Raw genomic sequence first — 17,157 nt, forward strand, 5'->3', positions numbered from 1 at the left:
TTCTAGGACAGCCAACCCAACATACATTCAAACCTGCAAGAGAATTAAAGGTCAATATAACACATCAATACAATGAAACATAATATTGGCATCATGGCCGCTTCAGGCAGCCACATCTTCTGCTACTAAACATGTGATCCTATAAATTGTTCTTGTCTCTTTGGAGCCATGTTCATGAAGATGCAGGCATCATCTAAGTTTATTGTGGGGGTTCCTGGCGACAGGAGTGATCGCGAGTTATGTCACCAGCATCAGGCAGGTGGAGCACGCCGTAGCTTGAGCTTCAGTGGGTTGCGTTGATCTCTTTCGACGCTCCATTTGGTGATGAAGTCTTTTTGGACCTTGGATGGGTCCGCTGACCGGACGTGAGTGTGATGGATCCAGGTCGCGACGCTGTCTATCTTGAGAGCGGTGGGGGTCGTCAGCATCACGGAGTTGGGTGTAGGGATTTTTCCATCGAGGCTCCAGGTGGTGCCTTTTGATGTAGACCCAATCTCCTGGTCTGTGCTGATGAGGAGTTGGGGTGGGCCAGTCTCCTGGGTGGCGCCGAGGCGCAGCCAAATGTCCTCGTGCGCCCTCTGGAGCCCTCTCAAGAAAAGAGACAATTCTTGCAGCAAGAAAGTCAGGAATGATAGGGGGTGGGGCCTGCCAAACATGATAGGAGAGCCACCCATTCCCTGCCTGTTTTTACAGATTCCAAGGCCCATTGTTTTTACCTTGAGGAACTGTGAGTTCCACTCTTAAATGTAAATACCTTTTAAGTTTACCCTAGAATTTCAAAATTCCAACCCAGCACAGAATATCACATAGAAAATCAAAGTTCCCAGTAAATAACAGAGATGTTTATAAACATCAAATAAACATTTACACTTACATCTTTTCAGTGAACAAGTATTTTTATAGCCTTGGGCTCTTGAGTAGATAACAGGAACATCATCCAAGTCCCCTGATGGGGGCCTGACAGGAACAGATGTGGGGGTCTTTCCCACATCCCAGGACAGGATTCTTGACCTATGTTTTGTTCAGATAGAAACGGTTTTTATTACAAACAAACAAATCCAAAACCAAGAAAATCAAGGCCAGAAGTACCCTCTGATGTTTTAGGGGTACCAAGGAAGGAGAAGTTAGGCAGTGTCCAGCCCTTCTCACAATCCACCACCAGTGACTAGTTCCAGCTTTTTAATATTTATTTAACATTTTTTTTCTTCCATTACACCAAAGCCATGCTTTTTAGTTAGTTAGAACTTTTAGCCTTAATTTTTAGGTGACATGTAAATAATTAACATTTCTCAGATTAACAATATATTCAAATTTAATAACAAGGATACATATTTAAGCAATAAGGACAGATCAATTTACAGAAACCAGTTTCTACCTGAAATAATCGTACTTTAGAAATTAGATTTCTGCTATCAGACTCTCTTAAAGACTTTGACATAACCTTTGATTGTCCTTAGTTTAAGGAAAGCAGGGTTTTCTAGATTTAAGAGATTAGTTTAAAAATAAATCCTCGAAGCAAGCACGCTTGCAGCCCCATAAAACTCCGCCTTAAAGCTCCACCCCTGAGTAAATCAGAGGGCGGGGCCTTTGCTGTTTCAAGATGGCGGCCCCCAGGGGAGCAGCAAACCATGCGGACAACGTGGCGGATGCCGAGGCTTGGAGCCCAAAATGGTGGCTGTACCAATAAGCAAAGGCATTTAGTTACCACAATAACACAATTTTTCCCAATTTAATCCGAACATTTCTTTGTCAGGTTCATCTCTGCCATTTTTAAGGCCAAAACAGTCTCGGGTTTTTATTCTGTACTTTCCCTTTACACGTGCACAGAAATCCCAGATGCATTCTAAAACTTTTACATTTCTAGCTGGGGCGATCTCCATGGGAAGAGGCTAGCTCGCATCCAGAGCTGCCGCCGCCTCCGGCCTCCCGGGTGTCCGGCCCTCAGGCTCCGCGGGGGACCTTCCCCCGACCCGATGCCGACTGGGGCCTCGCTGCTCCCGCCTCCCGTGAGCGACGCGCCGGCCCCGCCCCCCCCGCGCTCCACCTGGCTCCACTCATTCGCCATAAGCCCGGGGCCAATGCAGGCCGCCGCCGCCAGGCTCCGCGAACGAGCTTGTCCTCGCCTGGCCCGAGCCCCCAGGGCCGCCCCCCCCAGAAGGCGCGCCGCCGATGGCGCCGAGCGCAGGTCCAAGCTGCGGGGCTCAGGCTGCCCGGGCAGCCGCCGCCTCTCCCGGCCTCCGGCCTCTTCCAGGCCGCGCCGCTCGAGCTCCGGCTCCGGCCCAGCGCCCACTGCCGACCGGGCCGGAGGCCGAGCCCCCAGGGCCGCGGCTTGGCCGGGCTCCGGGGCGAGGGCTGCGGTCACCTCGCTCCGCACTTCTGCATACCTGCCCCCGGGCGCCCGCCCCTACTGCGCAGCAAGCAGCCTTAGTGCGCTGGCCTCAGCCTCTGCGCGCCGGCTTCAGCCTCCGCATCCAGGCGCATCTTTCCTCTCCTGCGGCCCAAGGCCCAGTGATTCCCAGCTCACCTTCCCTGCCTTTACATTCACACACTTCCACCAGACATTCATTCAGAGTTCAACAACTTCCCATAACATCCGTCCAGTAAGTCCACATAAAACAGAGAAACAGGCACAAACAGGGCCCAAAACAGCCTTCCACTTCCATGGAAGAGACAGACGATGGCTTACGCCAAACCGGCGGGAACTACCCACCTCGTCTCAGATTGGGGTTTCTACAGACCTCCCGACTTTTCGGAAGCAAAATTACACCCCTACAGATACAGATGGAGGATCGAGGCGTCCCTCGACTCCTCCCGCCCTTTGACCCCCATGTGCGTCCACGGTCAATGTGGGCGAATACAGATTTCAGAAGTGAGCTCACACAGAACAGATAAAGCACATAGAACAGACAAACATAATACACAGACACTTACCGCGGCCATGCAGATTCTACGAATTGGGGGAGTCCCTACATGGTCTTGGGAATCCCGGACGAGCCCCCAAATGTTGTGCCCAGATTACAAGATTCCCAAGAAACCACATCAGGGAGCCAATTCGATGTAAAAGCATAAGAATCTGTATTCAAGTTAACTTGAGCTCTCCATCCACCAGACTCACCGACACATCGGCTAGCCAAGTGGCCAAGAGAGAGAGCAAACCCCTCCCCGAGATCGGTTATATAGGGGGAGGTTGGAGTAAGGGAGGAGAAAGGACTGTGCTTTGCCGATTGGCCAGGCACAAGTCGATGTCCCGTTCCTGGGTGTGGCTAGCAGAGTCTTAGACTTCCGTGAAGAAGCTCCTTGCCCAACACGTGGCCAAGGTAAGATGGAGGACGTAGCCCTTACCCTGGGGGAAGGTGGAGGGCGTAGCCTTCGCCCTTTCAAATAGTTTTCCAGATTCTTCCTCATTTACTAAATATTACTTGGGGGAGCCCCTATGCACAAACACAAAACATCTTAAGACAGTTATGTTTCAGTTGGAACAACAAGAGTTGTACATACTTACTTATATTAAGAACTAGAAATACTTTAGGTGAGGGACCGTCATGAAGATTCAGAAGAGGGAGAAATTGCTTTCACCTCCAAGAGTTGGGGCACAGAGTAGAGAAAGGGCATTAGAGCTATACCTTAAAGCATGTCAATAATGAGTAATTTTTCTCTGGGTAGCCAACAGACTAAAATAATTACTTCCTCCTCTATGGTATACTTCATTACTTTGCACTGATTTTTAAAATTTAATGTACATTAGACTGTAATTCCTGTTTCTATGTCCTCCTTATTGTGCACTCTCCTCCTATGGCAGGGACTGTCTTATCACCGCTGAGTTCTCCAGCACCCAATTAAAGGAATAACTGTAATAACGAGAGAAATACAGAAAAGCTCTTTGGGTTTTAGGGTTAGTCCAATGTTGAGTGTGGCTCTAGAATCTGATTGATTTTAACGTCAGGCTGTGCCTCTTAGCTCAGGTAAGTGACTTCTAGGATTGACAGATAAAAACAGGACACCCAGTTAAATTTGTATTTGAGATAAACAACAATACATTTTTGGTATGTGTGGCCCAGGCAATCATTATGGCACACTTATAACAAAATATTATCTTGTTATAATATTTTAAGAAGTTAAAATATGAGTTGTTGCTTATACATTTTTGGTATAAGTGTGCCCCATGCAATCATTATGGCACACTTATAACAAAATATTATCCTTTGTTTATCTGAAATTTCTTATTTAACTGGGCACCTGTGCATTTTACTTGCTTAAATATGACATCCCTAGTGGGCCCTGGCCCCGTAGCTCAGTTGGTTAGAGTGTGGCCCATAAGCCAAGGTTGCAGGTTCTATCCCCAGTCAGGGCACATACAAGAAGCAACCAATGAATGCACAAATAAGTGGAACAACAAAACTCTCTCTCTCACACTCTCTTCCTGCCTCTCTCTCTCTCAAATCAATAAATAAAATTTTAAAAAAATGACAACCATAGTGACTTCTCTCTTATCTGTTACTAGGAAATGGGATAATCTTGCCCATATTAAACCCTTAATTCACCTTCCAAATCAGGATACTTTTTAGTAAGAGATATATATCAAACCTCCAGGACAAATGGGCCCGGTGCAATCCAAATATGGCTTTCTAAAGAGTGCAGAAAAAGTTCAGTAAGGCTCTCAATGAAGGTAAAATCTGCTTTGAGAGATTTTGCAAATTTACCTTCAAAGTAATCATACAACTGCGCTTAAGCAATGCGGCACCAGGCAGAAAAGGCTGGGCTGCGACTGTGCGCACGCGCACCAGAGCGCCCACAGCCACACCGGCCCCGCCCACCGGGGTCACGCGGGGGAGGAGCGGCCTGGTCTTGTCACGTGACCCGGACTCCGGCTCGCCCCGGGATGGAGTCGGAGGAGGGGACGCCGCTGTGGCGGCTGCAGAAGCTTCCCGCCGAGCGGGGCCCGCAGGTGAGGGGTCAGGCCCGTCCACCCGAGACGCATTCCTGGGCTGGGCTCGCGGCCCAGGGAGGGGAGGGTCAGGGGCGGGATTTCGGGTGGCCGGCCCCTGTTCCTCCGGGGAAGCGGTGGAGGCCGAGACTTGGGGCGCCACCTCCTCTCCGTGGCCGGGAGTTGCTCCTCGGGCTTTGCGCGCAGACTCCGCCGGGCCGGCCGCACCCTCACCCTGGGGTCGGGGCGGGGGGGAGGCCCGTTGCTCCCCGGGGAGGCCAGTTGCTCCCCGAGGTGGCCCGTTGCTCCCTGTGGAGGCCAGTTGCTCCCTGTGGAGGCCAGTTGCTCCCTGGAGTGGCCCGTTGCTCCCCGGGGTGGCCCATTGCTCCCCGTGGAGGCCAGTTGCTCCCCGGGGTGGCCCGTTGCTCCCTGTGGAGGCCAGTTGCTCCCCGGGGTGGCCCGTTGCTCCCTGTGGAGGCCAGTTGCTCCCCGGGGTGGCCCGTTGCTCCCCGGGGAGGCCCGTTGCTCCCCGGGGTGGCCCGTTGCTCCCTATGGAGGCCCGTTGCTCCCCGGGGTGGCCCGTTGCTCCCTGTGGAGGCCAGTTGCTCCCCGGGGCGGCCCGTTGCTCCCTGTGGAGGCCCATTGCTCCCTGTGGAGGCCAGTTGCTCCCTGGGGTGGCCCGTTGCTCCCCGGGGTGGCCCGTTGCTCCCCGTGGAGGCCCGTTGCTCCCCGGGGTGGCCAGTTGCTCCCCGGGGTGGCCCGTTGCTCCCTGGGGTGGCCCGGGACCCAGTGACCCCGGGGGGTGCGGAGCTGCCACCTAATCTGAAAGCTTACCTCGTGGACCGGTGGTTTGCAGCTTCTCACCTAAGTTTGTTTATTTCATTCATTCATTCACTCCATTCATTCATTCATTCATTCATTCAACATATACCTCCCATACGCTGCCTGGCTCTAGGCACAGTGCTAAGTGCCTGGGTTACCATGGTGACCGGGAGAAGCATACCTGGGCCCCTTGAGGGAGCAGGAAAACAATGGGTAAGTGCTGCCAATGACTGGGCGACTGGACTAGGTAGTTTGTTCCAGGGCGGTCTTTCCCGCTGGAGTCTAGAGGACAGACAGGCTGGCACCTCCAGCCTAAGCAGAAAGCCTCATCCATTTGTTCACCTATCTTTTCCTGGCGCCCGCCCCTCGCTGAGTGCCCGGGGGTAAGGCCAAATGGTGACTGAGACCCAGTCTGCCCGGGGGAGCTTGCTGTCTAGGGAGGAAACCTGGAGTTATCCAGTCATGCGTTTGGGGGAGGGGTAGCAACCCAGATTTGAAGGGGCAAGGGAAGGTTTTCAAAGCAGGAGCGTCTAGATTTATTTCTAGGTTCAGTCCTGAAGGATGAGTAGGAACCAGACAGGCCAGAGGGGAGGGAATGTTTCAGACAGAGGAATAGCAGCTACAGAGGCTGGAGGACGGAAGTCTCCCCGCCCCCCCCCTCGCCCTCCTTCCAGGGGGCCTTTGAGGACCTGCTGTAATTCTTAGAGGCTGAAATGCAGAGTGAGATGCAGAGGAGGGTAGCGAAGGCAGGTGAGCAGGAGTCAGTGGCTGGAGTCTGTGCCGTGCTCCTGTGTTTAGCCTTACTACCCAACGCACTGGCATTTTGAAGTACGTATTGCTTAGGGCAGCAGCAGAACTGTAGTGAGTTTGAAAGATGAGAGAAATGTGGAGACAGTACATATAACGGTATTTTGACTGGGAACTGTGAAAGGAAGAAAGCCCAGTGGTTGCTATAACAGGAAAATCTGACTGAGAAGTGGAGCTCCCCCCCTCCCCCCCCCCACCTTGAACTTTCAAGCAAAAAACTTAGCGCCCCAAGTATTAGACCTGAAGGAAATTTGCAGACCGGGAGAGAAAGCAATATATGCGATATGGAGCTTCAGCATTAGCTTTGGGAGCTGTGGTTCCCTTTGCCTACTGACCTCAGACCACGACTGACAGTTGGTACTGTAATTAATATGTTAATATGTTTACTCCCACCATCTCCGTTCCTCTACAGTTCAGGCCTTGTGAAGTCTTCCTTGAACACAACTTCTTAGCTTGCCCTCTTGCCTCTGGTCTCTCTCCTACTCTGAACTCCTTCAGGGTGGATACTTGTTTTATATCTCCAATTCTTGAGACTTGTGTCTGGCTCAAGGTGGTTCTTAAATCCGTGTTTGTTGAGGACAGTAATCAATTAATGCACATTAAACTCAGCGTTATCATTGGGACAGTCATCTGGATACCAGTGGTGGGCAGCTTTGCAAAAGCCCCTATTCTGTTCCATTCACTGTGGGTGAAGGGTGGGCATGGGTGCTTAGCCTACATACAGTGATAGAGGGGTGTGTGGTAAGTACCTTTTATAAGTTCCAGAGTTTGGCCTGCCTTTTGTCTCTGTTCCATTTTATAGTGGGGAGAGTGTGGTGGTGGTGTGGGGGGCAGTGAATAGTAGGGATGAAATTACTTAATTCCTGCCAGGATAAACAACAACAACAACAAAACCTTCTTAACCCTTTCCTTTGACTTTACAAATGAAGAAATTCATATGGCGCATTAGCCAGCTTTTGGAAGTGGGGTCACCAGTCGCTCATCTCTGTTCTGATATGTGTGGTGTCATAGAGAAATTATTCCTTAAAGTGGAGTCAGTATGATCCAGGGGGAAAGAGTTGAAAGACTTGCTGCTAAAATGCATTTCCAAGTTGTTTGGGTTGAAATACTCTTCGTATAAGACATAAATAGCCCCCGAGGAAGAATACCATGTTAATCATTTGCCTAGAATAGTGCAGACATAGTAGGTACTCAGTGAATATGTTAAAGGCATGGAACATAGTAGTAGTAGTAGTAGTAACAATAGTGATACTAATAATGATGATGGTAATGGCTAGCAATGTTTAAGCGTCTTGTATAAGCCAGCAATGTGGCAAGTGATTTGCATGTATTCTTATTTAATCCTTACAACATTACGAGGGTATGGATATTGTCCTCTTTTATACATGAGAAAACAGAAGCACAGAACTTTTCAATAACTTGACAAAACTAGTTAAGTAGTACAACTGATATTCAGACTAGCCAGTTTCATTCCAAAATTTACAGTCTTAATTACTGTGTTCAGTTATGTATGTGTTAGGATTTCCATTGCTGATATTAAGGTAGGATAGAGAAAAAGGAGTGCAAAAAAGGAAAAGATAGGTACTGAGGGCTTTCTTGGATGGACCAAAAGAAGTAAGTATGAATGTTGTGGAAAATGGAGGCAAGGGAAAATCAAGTTGTAGATCTACAGTAAAAGACTTTGCTCTAAGAGTTAAACACTTTTTGTTGTTGTAATTCAGGGATCCTCAAACTTTTTAAACAGGGGGCCAGTTCACTGTTCCTCAGACTGTTGGAGGGCCAGACTATAGTGTAAAAAAAAACTATGAACAAATTCCTATGCACACTGCACATATCTTATTTTGAAGTAAAAAAACAAAACGGGAACAAATACAATATTTGTATTTGCATGTGTCCCGCGGGCCGTAGTTTGAAGACCCCTGCTGTAATTGGTATAAATACAATGTTTAAGGAATCCCAAGATAAATCCTTTATACTCACCATCTTCCTTTCAGTAACATTGGAAAAACACCAGTGTATCTGTATAACTTTTTAGCTTCTGAACATGGACAAAATGATACTTTGTGTGTGTGTGTGAAGTTCTAACTTTTCATTAATAAAATAATGTTAAAAGTAGGTACACTTCACCCTGGCTGGTGTGGCTCAGGGGTTAGAGTGTTGGCCCTCACACCCAAAGGGTCACCGTTTTGATTCCCTGTCAAGGGCACATAAACCATTGGGTGCATGCGGGAAGTAACTAATCAATGTGTCTCTCACGTAGATATTTCTCTCCCTCTCTCTCTCTCTCTCTCTGCCCCTTCCTCCCTCCCTTTCACTCTCTCTAAAAATCAATGGAAAAGATATCTTCCGTGAAGATTAATAAAAGTAAATAAATATGTGGGGTGGGGGGTGAGGGCGGAGGGTGGGGTGGGAACCGGGTGGAGTTGAGCTATGGGGGAAAAAAGAGGAACAACTGTAATAATCTGAACAATAAAGATTTAATTTTAAAAAAGGAAATAAATAAATAAATAGTTACATTTCAACCTCAGCTGCTCTTGCAGATGATATGAACTTCTTTCAACAAGAGAAGTTCATGTTTGCTGTAAGGGAGATAAATCTGTTTTATAATTTTACTCATAATTACATTTATTTCGTTTTTACTCTCTAGCTTCTTCACAAAATAATTGATGGCATTTGTGGCCGAACTTATCCTCTCTACCAGGATTATCAAAGTGTTTGGGATTCCACAGAATGGATGCATGTTCTGGAAGATATTACCAAATTTTTCAAAGCTGTAGTGGGCAAAAAATTATCTGATGAAGAGGTAACTGTAGTCTAAATTCCTATATGTTATAATAAATAATAAATAGTGTTCAGATTTTTTATTAAGTTGGTCTTTAGGACACTCTATAATACAAGGGCCATCATAAGTAGCTAACAAGAAAAACCTCATTATTGTGAGTAAGTAGAAAATCTGATTGTGGAAGTTCTGGGCTTTTGTAGTTTTATTTTGTTTGTTTATATTTTTTAAGTTGTGAAACATTTAAATGTCATAGAAGAAAACTGAAAGTTAAGTAGCTGACACCTACATTCCCATACCACAGTTACACAGTTGTTAACATTTTGATATCTTAATGTAACTATACCAGCTTTTTTTGGTAGTCTCCTGATGTAATCACTTTCATGCTCTTCATCAGTCAGCCCTTTTCCTTTACTTTCTATTTTGCAAAAACTTGTTAAAACCTAGTTTTCTGGTTATGCATTCTCATCTTATTCTTTTCATAGTGAGAGAAGTATCTTTTTTTTTTCTCATTTACTACCATCTTAAAGTGTATGTGAAAGGAGAGTGGAACTATGTGTTTACATTTTAGATGGAGAGGTCCTTTCACTTATTTTATAACCATTTATTTTTTATGTTCATAGATATCTCAGCAGTTGAATCAGTTGAATTCGTCTCATCAGGAAGCTATCATGAAATGTTTGAAAAGTAGAAAAGATGAAATTAAGCAGACTCTGTTAAACGAAATAGTTGATATTTCCTCTGCACAGCTACAGGATTTTGATTGGCAGTTAAAGGTGAGAATCTGTTTATTTAGGAGTATGGTTTTTTTTCAGTTTTTGAATAGGAAGAAATGTTTATTTTTTTATAGTACACATCTAAAATTTCATTTTGAGAATGCAATGTTCCATAAAGATATCAAAGATAATTAAAATTATATCTTTTGTATTAACTGGACATCAGTATATTATAAATATCCAAACCAGGTGTAATAATTTTACAATGATAAATTTCATTAACTGGGGCTGTAAATCATTACCTGTTTCAAATAGTGCAGCTATATGTATATATTTAACATATATTTCGGGCTGGAATTTTCTAGACCTTATAGTCTTCCCAGTATTGGTAAATGTGTTTCTACCTCCAAGGAAAATCTGTAATGTGTTGTTAAAACAGCATTTAAAAACATTTTTCAAGTAGAGTCATAAAGAATAGTTTTCATATCTTAGATCCAATGGATGCTACTTCTTCCACCTTTCCCTGTACTTGACAGCGAATAGGAGTACTTTTTTTATAAAATGTGTTGTTCATAAGCTCTGATGCATATTTAACATAGGCCTGTTTAATATCTATTAATTACTGTTTTCCTCATTTTAACCAGCTTGCACTTTCCAGTGACAAGATTGCAACATTACAAATGCCACTTTTAAACCTTCATCTAGACGTAAAAGAAAATGGTGAAGTCAAACCATATTCTATCGAAATGAGTAAAGAAGAGCTACAGAACCTAATAAATACCTTGGAAGCAGCTAATAAGGTGTTTGCTTTAATTTTGTTTTGTGGTTTAAAATGTTTAAGTTTTGATAGATACCAATAGAGTCATGTAAGAAAAAACTCATAGTTTGCTGTTAATATTTTTCTTCCTGATATTTTATGTCAAGCACAGAAAATACTTTGTTATGTACATGGTATCTTTAGATTTAGACATTAACCTAATTATAACTTGTAATTTTAATTACTTTGTTTGGAGCATAATTTATCAAGTAGTTATTTTCGAAAGAATAATAGTGCTGTTCTAACAGCTAGATTTGTTTCGCTCCAGTGCACATTAATGATAAAAATTAATTTTTTTACCTTGGGAATATGATATTAGTTAATGCTGAAGAGCTTTTATGATTTAAAATAGCGTGATCTTGAAGAAAAGAGTCTTATTTAACTGGACAAATAATAGAAAATTGCTTTAACTATAGGAGACAAAATATGCCTTATAGTTATGACAAAATCCAGTTGAGACAAGATAGATCTAATGAATGAAAATGACTAACAGCTTTACATTTACAAAGGAAGGGCTAAATAACAGTGACCATTCCCAATGTTCAATTAATGAGAAAAAGAATATTTAAATTGTAGAAACTGCTGCTGTGAGGAAGAAATAAAAATAATTATCTTTGTTATGTATGTTCCCTTCATTATTGCTCAGCATTTTCTCTAGTGATCAATCTCAGTGATTAAAGTCAGTTTTTCTTACCAATCTCTTGCCACTAACCAACCTTCTTGTGTCTGTCTTTTTTTAAACCCTGGTATACTTCAGCTTCCCTTCATACTCTGCTGTTATTCAGCCGTTTTGGTTCCTTGATGACTGGTCCACCTGCCCAGTCACCAAACTGGTACTGGCTTGCCTTTGAATGGGGCTAAAGGTCTGATGGGGTGTGTGGTAGAGCCTGGTTTAAACGTGAAATGATTCTGAACCATGGATCTGGCAGGCCTGCGCCATCAGTTACTGAGCAGTTTATTTGTTTTCAGTTCTTGAGGCACTTCACAGACTATAAAGCATCTCGTACAGCAGATGTTGGCATCGTTCTGGTATAAACTGATTCTCCCCTTTCCTCTTTGTTTTTAAGGTCATTCGGCAGTTCAAATAACTGGAAATGATGAATGCCAGCATTATCAGATTCCACTGTTACAGCTGATATGTCAGTGAATACTGTGTGTTCAGAAAACCTGCAATATACTATTATGCCACGCTGAGAAAGCAGCCGTATTGAGATGACAAAGATAAAAATTTATCAAGTTCCCTAAAGAACAGGAAATTACATGGTTGACAGGAAATGCATTAAAAAATTAAAGATAAAAAGCTATAGTAGCAGTTTATATTTTCATAATGACTGTTCTGCTTCATTTATTAAATATTTGACAGATCTTTATAGATACCGAGTTTTATTGAAAACTAAAAATAGGCTCTAAAGTAATGTTAACATACAAAGCACAAATAAACTTGAATCTTGCTAAAAGAAATATGTGAATAGCAAAGATGTGTATTATGGATATATATGACTAATTTGTGATATTTTAAAAATAACTTTTAAAGACTGTATAAGCTATAAATAACTCAGGAGATTCCATATCTTATTCATACTTCAAAGGAAAGAAAATGTAAGAATTCTTAGAGAAAGAAGCTCTTCAGACGAATAAGAAAAAACTGTAGACAATTTTGAATTTATGAATTCTATAAACAAATCTTACACTAGAACAGGAAAAATGCAATAACACTGCTACTCTTGTATTTCTGTGTCTGGGAGAGCATGAGCTGATAAAAAGAATATATGTCATTGTATAGTTTATATATTACTATTCAAATAGGTAAAGTGTCCATTTTTTACAAACTCAATATTGAATATAACAGTTTTGGATGTTAACTTTTTTGGCAAACAGATCATTTTTAATTTCAGTTAAGTTTAAAGATAAGCATTCTGAACAAATAAAAACAATTTCATTTTATCGTATTGCTTTATTTCAAATTACTTTCTACATAATGCAATAATACATAATTAATTGGTACCTGCTATTTGTAAGTTTTATAGCTCATGAGAGCATCAGGCTATCTCCAGAGCAATTATTACTATTCTCATTATATATAGATGAGGGTAGACTTGGAGAGATTAATACATATCAGAGTGTAATCTAAATGGTGCTCTCAAAATGTATCTTAGACTTCTGCCAGTCAGCTATTTATAGGTTAACTAGAGGCCCGGTGCATGGATTTGTGCACCAGTGGGGTCCCTCACCTGGCCTGCGGGGATCAGGGTGAAACCAGCTCTTTGACATCCCCCGAGGGGTCCCGGATTGCAAGAGGCTGGTTCTCGGGTGATGTACCCCGGAATTGGGCTCTCTCCTCTCTGGTTCCGGGTGCATCACCCGAGAACCGCTGCTGCCAAGTGACTGCAGCTCGGCAGCTCCTGTGTTGAGCGTCTGCCCCCTGGTGGTCAGTGTGTAGCCGGTCACTTAGGCTTTTATATATATACTAGTAGACTAGAGGCCCAGTGCACGAAATTCCTCTGCTGGTTGGGTCCCTAGTGGCTGCCAGCAGCTGGCCAGGGCCTCCCTCCCCTCCCCTGGCCAGCCCCACCCCCTGGTCGAACTCCCTGTTGAGGGGACAATTTGCATACTATGCTTTTATTATATAGACTAGAGGCCCAATGCATGAAAATTCATGCACTGGGGGTCCCCTCAGTTCAGCCTGCCCCCTCTCATAGTCCAGGAACCTTCAAGGGATGTCCTACTGATGGAGCGGGCCTAAGCCACAGTCTGGCCTCCCTCTGTGGGAGGTGACCAGACTGATCAGGGGAAGGCACTGCCCCCATCAGCCCGCTGCTGCCACTGCTGGTGGCAGCAGCTGCCAAGGTGGTTTCATCAACACAGACTCCAGTCCCTTCACCATGAAAAAATTACAACTTTAGGCATTTTCAAGATGTCTCTTTCATAGGATATGACCTTTTTTTTTAAATCCTCACCTGAGGATATTTTCCCATTGATTTTTAGAGAGTGTGGAAGAGAGAGGGAAAGACAGAGAAACATCAATGTGAGAGGGACACTTTGATTGGTTGCCTCCTGTATGAGCCCTGACCTGGGCCCCGGCCAGGGAGGAGCCTGCAACCTAGGTATATGCCCTTGACCAGAATTGAACCTGGACCCTGTGGTCTGCAGGCCAAGGCTCTATCCACTGAGCCAAACCGGCTAGGGCAGGATATGACATTTCTTAGCCCCTCCAGCAGTGGAACTTCATTTTTTCCTCCAGGAGTGAGATAGAAAAACCCTAGATCACCTTCTTGGAGTGGCATACTGGGAGCTTAGCCAATGAGCGGTCAGAAAAGGTGTTTCCTGTGCAGCTCACGTGCAGAGGCAGGACTGCTGGTGTGCTGTGGCTGGCAGGCCCTCTTCTCTCCAGTCCTGTGCCGTCCGTGGCTTGCCTCACCACACACAAAATCCCCTCCTGCCAACCGGCACGTGCAGCCTACTGCTGAGTGGTTATGGCGTCCCGGACAATTTGCATATTACCTCTCTATATGTGTGTGTGTGTGTGTGTGTATATATATATATATATATATATATGATTATAGATGACCTGGTGCCAGAATGTTCATCAATATACTTTCTTCACTGGGAAATTTTGGTTATGAAAAAATATATATCAGCTGAACTAAATAGTGTGCTTAGGGAGGTAGTTGATTGATCTTGTGCAAGTTCCTAATGTCATTATTGAAAGTCCTTCTGAGTTTCCACCCTCCATACAGAACTTCCTCTCTGAGAAGGAAAAAAATCTTGGTCTACTTAGTACCACATTATCACTACATTAGCATATTGAAATGCTTTATTGAAATCTGATATACTATAAACTGCACATATACAATCTGACAAGTTTTGATATATGTGCACCCAGGAGAGCATCACCTCAGTCAAGGTGGTGAACATATCTGTCACTCCTGAAAATGTCCTATTCCTTTGTAATCCCTGCTCCTGTGCCCTTTCTCCCCACCCAGAGAACTGCTGATCTGCTTCCTGTCATGACAGATTCCAATTTGTTCACATTTTCAAGGGTTTAATATAAACAAAGCCATGCAGTTGATATTGTCTCTGTGTGATCATCTCCTTTCAGCATTATTTTGAGCTCATCCATGTTGCATATAGCAATAGTTCACTCCTTATTGTCAAGTATTCTGCTGTAAAAGTCTACCATGATTTGTTTATCTACCTATTAATGAATATTTTGGTTGTTTAAATTTTTTGGTATTATAATACACTGAATGCTATGAAATTCTTGTACATGTCTTTCTATGGACACTAGAGGCCCAGGACATGAAATTTGTGCACAGGTAGGGTCCCTAGAAGCTGCCGGCCTTGGCCTGGCACCACCCACTCACCTGCTTCACCATCCTGCCATGGTCCTGCTCTTGTCGGGGCCCATCATATTCCACGCTGCCCCCTGGTGGTCAGCGCACGTCTAACTCCTGGTCAGTCGAACTCCTGCCTGGGGGACAATTTGCATATTAGCCTTTTATTATGTAGGATAAGCTTTCCTACGAATACTTAGGAACAAAATGACTCGACATGTAGTAGGTTTATGTTTTCAAGAAGCTGCTAAACTATTTTCCAAAGTGATTTTACCATTTTACATTCCATACCAAAATCTATGAAAATTCCTTCTCCACATCCTTACCAACACTTGTCAGTCAGTCTTTTTAATTTCAGCTATTCTAATAGGTGTGTAGTGGTATCCCATTGTGGTTTTAACAAAACAATGATACTGAGTGTCTTTTCATGTGCTTATTTGCCATCTGTATATCTTATTGTAAACATTCACAGGTGGATTTTTATGTGGACACAGGTTTTCAAATGGACTGTTTAGATCTGTTGCCCATTTTTAAATGGGACTGTTTTCTTATTATTGAATTTGGGATGTTCTTTATATAGCCTGTCTATATCATATGTATGTCTTGTAAGCATGTTTTCCCCAATCTTTAGCTTGTTCTTTTCTTTCTGTAAGTAGACTATATTTGTTTAGAACAGTTTTAGATTTACAGAACAATTGAGCAGGTAAGTACAGAGAGATCCCGTATATCACACATGCATTTCACCCAGATAATTAATGTGTAATATTAGTATTGTACATTAATTATAATTAATGACCTAAGATAATTATATTATTTTAAACTAAATTCCATAGTTTATTCAGACTTCATACCTAATGTTCTTTTAATAATATGTTCCAGTGAGGTTGTTTTATATATTTGTAATACAGTTAAGTTTTTTTTGTTTTTGTTTTTTTTATCATTGTCTATATTCCTTGCTGGAACCCAGCTTCCTAAGTGATTTTTCAATTTTCGCACATTAAGGTTCACTCTTTGTGTTGAATAGTGCTGAGTTTTGACAAATGCCTAAGGTCATCTATCCTCTGCACAGAATAGTTCAATACCCTAAAAATCCCCTGTGCTTTACCTATTCAGCCCTTTACACCTTCCTCTGAACGCCAGACAACCAGTGATTTTTAAAAAAACGTCTATAATAGTTTTACCTTTTCCAGAATGTCATATGGTTGGGATCCTAAAGTATGTAGTCTTTCCCGACCGGCTTCTTACACTTAGAAATATGCATTTAAGATTCTTCCATGTCTCTGTGTGGCTTGGTAACTCATTTCTTTTTTATCTCTGAATAATATTGCACTGTACAGCTGTACCGCAGTTTGGTTATCCATTCGTGTATTGAAGGACACTGGTTGTTTTCACTTTTTGCCAATTATTGTAAACATTCACAAGTGGTTTTTTATGTGAACACAGGTGTCACATTAACTGAGTAGTACCTAGGAGTATGATTGCTGGATTTTATTGCATAATTATTGTAAGAAACTGCCAAACTTTTTCAAAGTCACTGTACCATTTTTTTTAACTGTGGCAAAACAAACAAACAAAAAAAACCACACAACAAACCCCACCTAACATGAACCTTACCTTCTTAGCAAAACTTTGAGTGTTCAGTACAGTATTAACTATGCACATCATTGTACAGCAGATCTCTCGAACTTTTACATCTTGTGTCACTGAAACTACGCATAGCACAGCAGCTCTCCAATGCCATTCCCTAGCCCCTTGCAACCACCATTCTGCTTTCTGCTCCACGAGTCTGTCTACTTTAAATACTTCATATGAGTGGAATCATGCTGTATTTTTCCTTTTTTAACAACCTTTTCCCTCCCTACTCTGGAATTTAGACGCTTACCACCAACTAATGGATAAGTAAGCTTCACACCTTTAATTTGTTAATTATTTTATTGCCAACATATTTCTTTTTTCTT

At 43.3% G+C, this 17,157-nt stretch overlaps 1 protein-coding gene across 1 annotated transcript; it reads left to right on the forward strand.

Moving 5' to 3' along the window:
• The first annotated feature begins 4,850 nt into the window (after positions 1 to 4,850).
• On the forward strand, positions 4,851 to 12,809 carry COMMD8 (COMM domain containing 8). Its single transcript, XM_070410587.1, has 5 exons — positions 4,851 to 4,945; positions 9,201 to 9,356; positions 9,956 to 10,108; positions 10,693 to 10,848; positions 11,933 to 12,809. Exons 1-5 carry the CDS (start codon positions 4,880 to 4,882, stop codon positions 11,951 to 11,953), a joined length of 552 nt encoding a protein of 183 aa, XP_070266688.1. The 5' UTR covers positions 4,851 to 4,879; the 3' UTR covers positions 11,954 to 12,809.
• Positions 12,810 to 17,157: the final 4,348 nt, after the last annotated feature.

The sequence above is a fragment of the Myotis yumanensis genome, unplaced genomic scaffold (assembly GCF_028538775.1).
Source record: "Myotis yumanensis isolate MYYU_CA2020_CCGP unplaced genomic scaffold, mMyoYum1.0.hap1 SCAF_1, whole genome shotgun sequence".
Classification (NCBI taxonomy): domain Eukaryota; kingdom Metazoa; phylum Chordata; class Mammalia; order Chiroptera; family Vespertilionidae; genus Myotis; species Myotis yumanensis.

Bases quoted from the DNA above. Each gene is read 5' to 3' on its own strand.
- COMMD8 (XM_070410587.1), top strand. From the start codon at position 4,880: ATGGAGTCGGAGGAGGGGACGCCGCTGTGGCGGCTGCAGAAGCTTCCC. The intron at 4,946-9,200 runs GTGAGGGGTCAG...TTTACTCTCTAG, and splicing joins CCGCCGAGCGGGGCCCGCAG to CTTCTTCACAAAATAATTGA. The intron at 10,849-11,932 runs GTGTTTGCTTTA...TTTGTTTTTAAG, and splicing joins CCTTGGAAGCAGCTAATAAG to GTCATTCGGCAGTTCAAATA.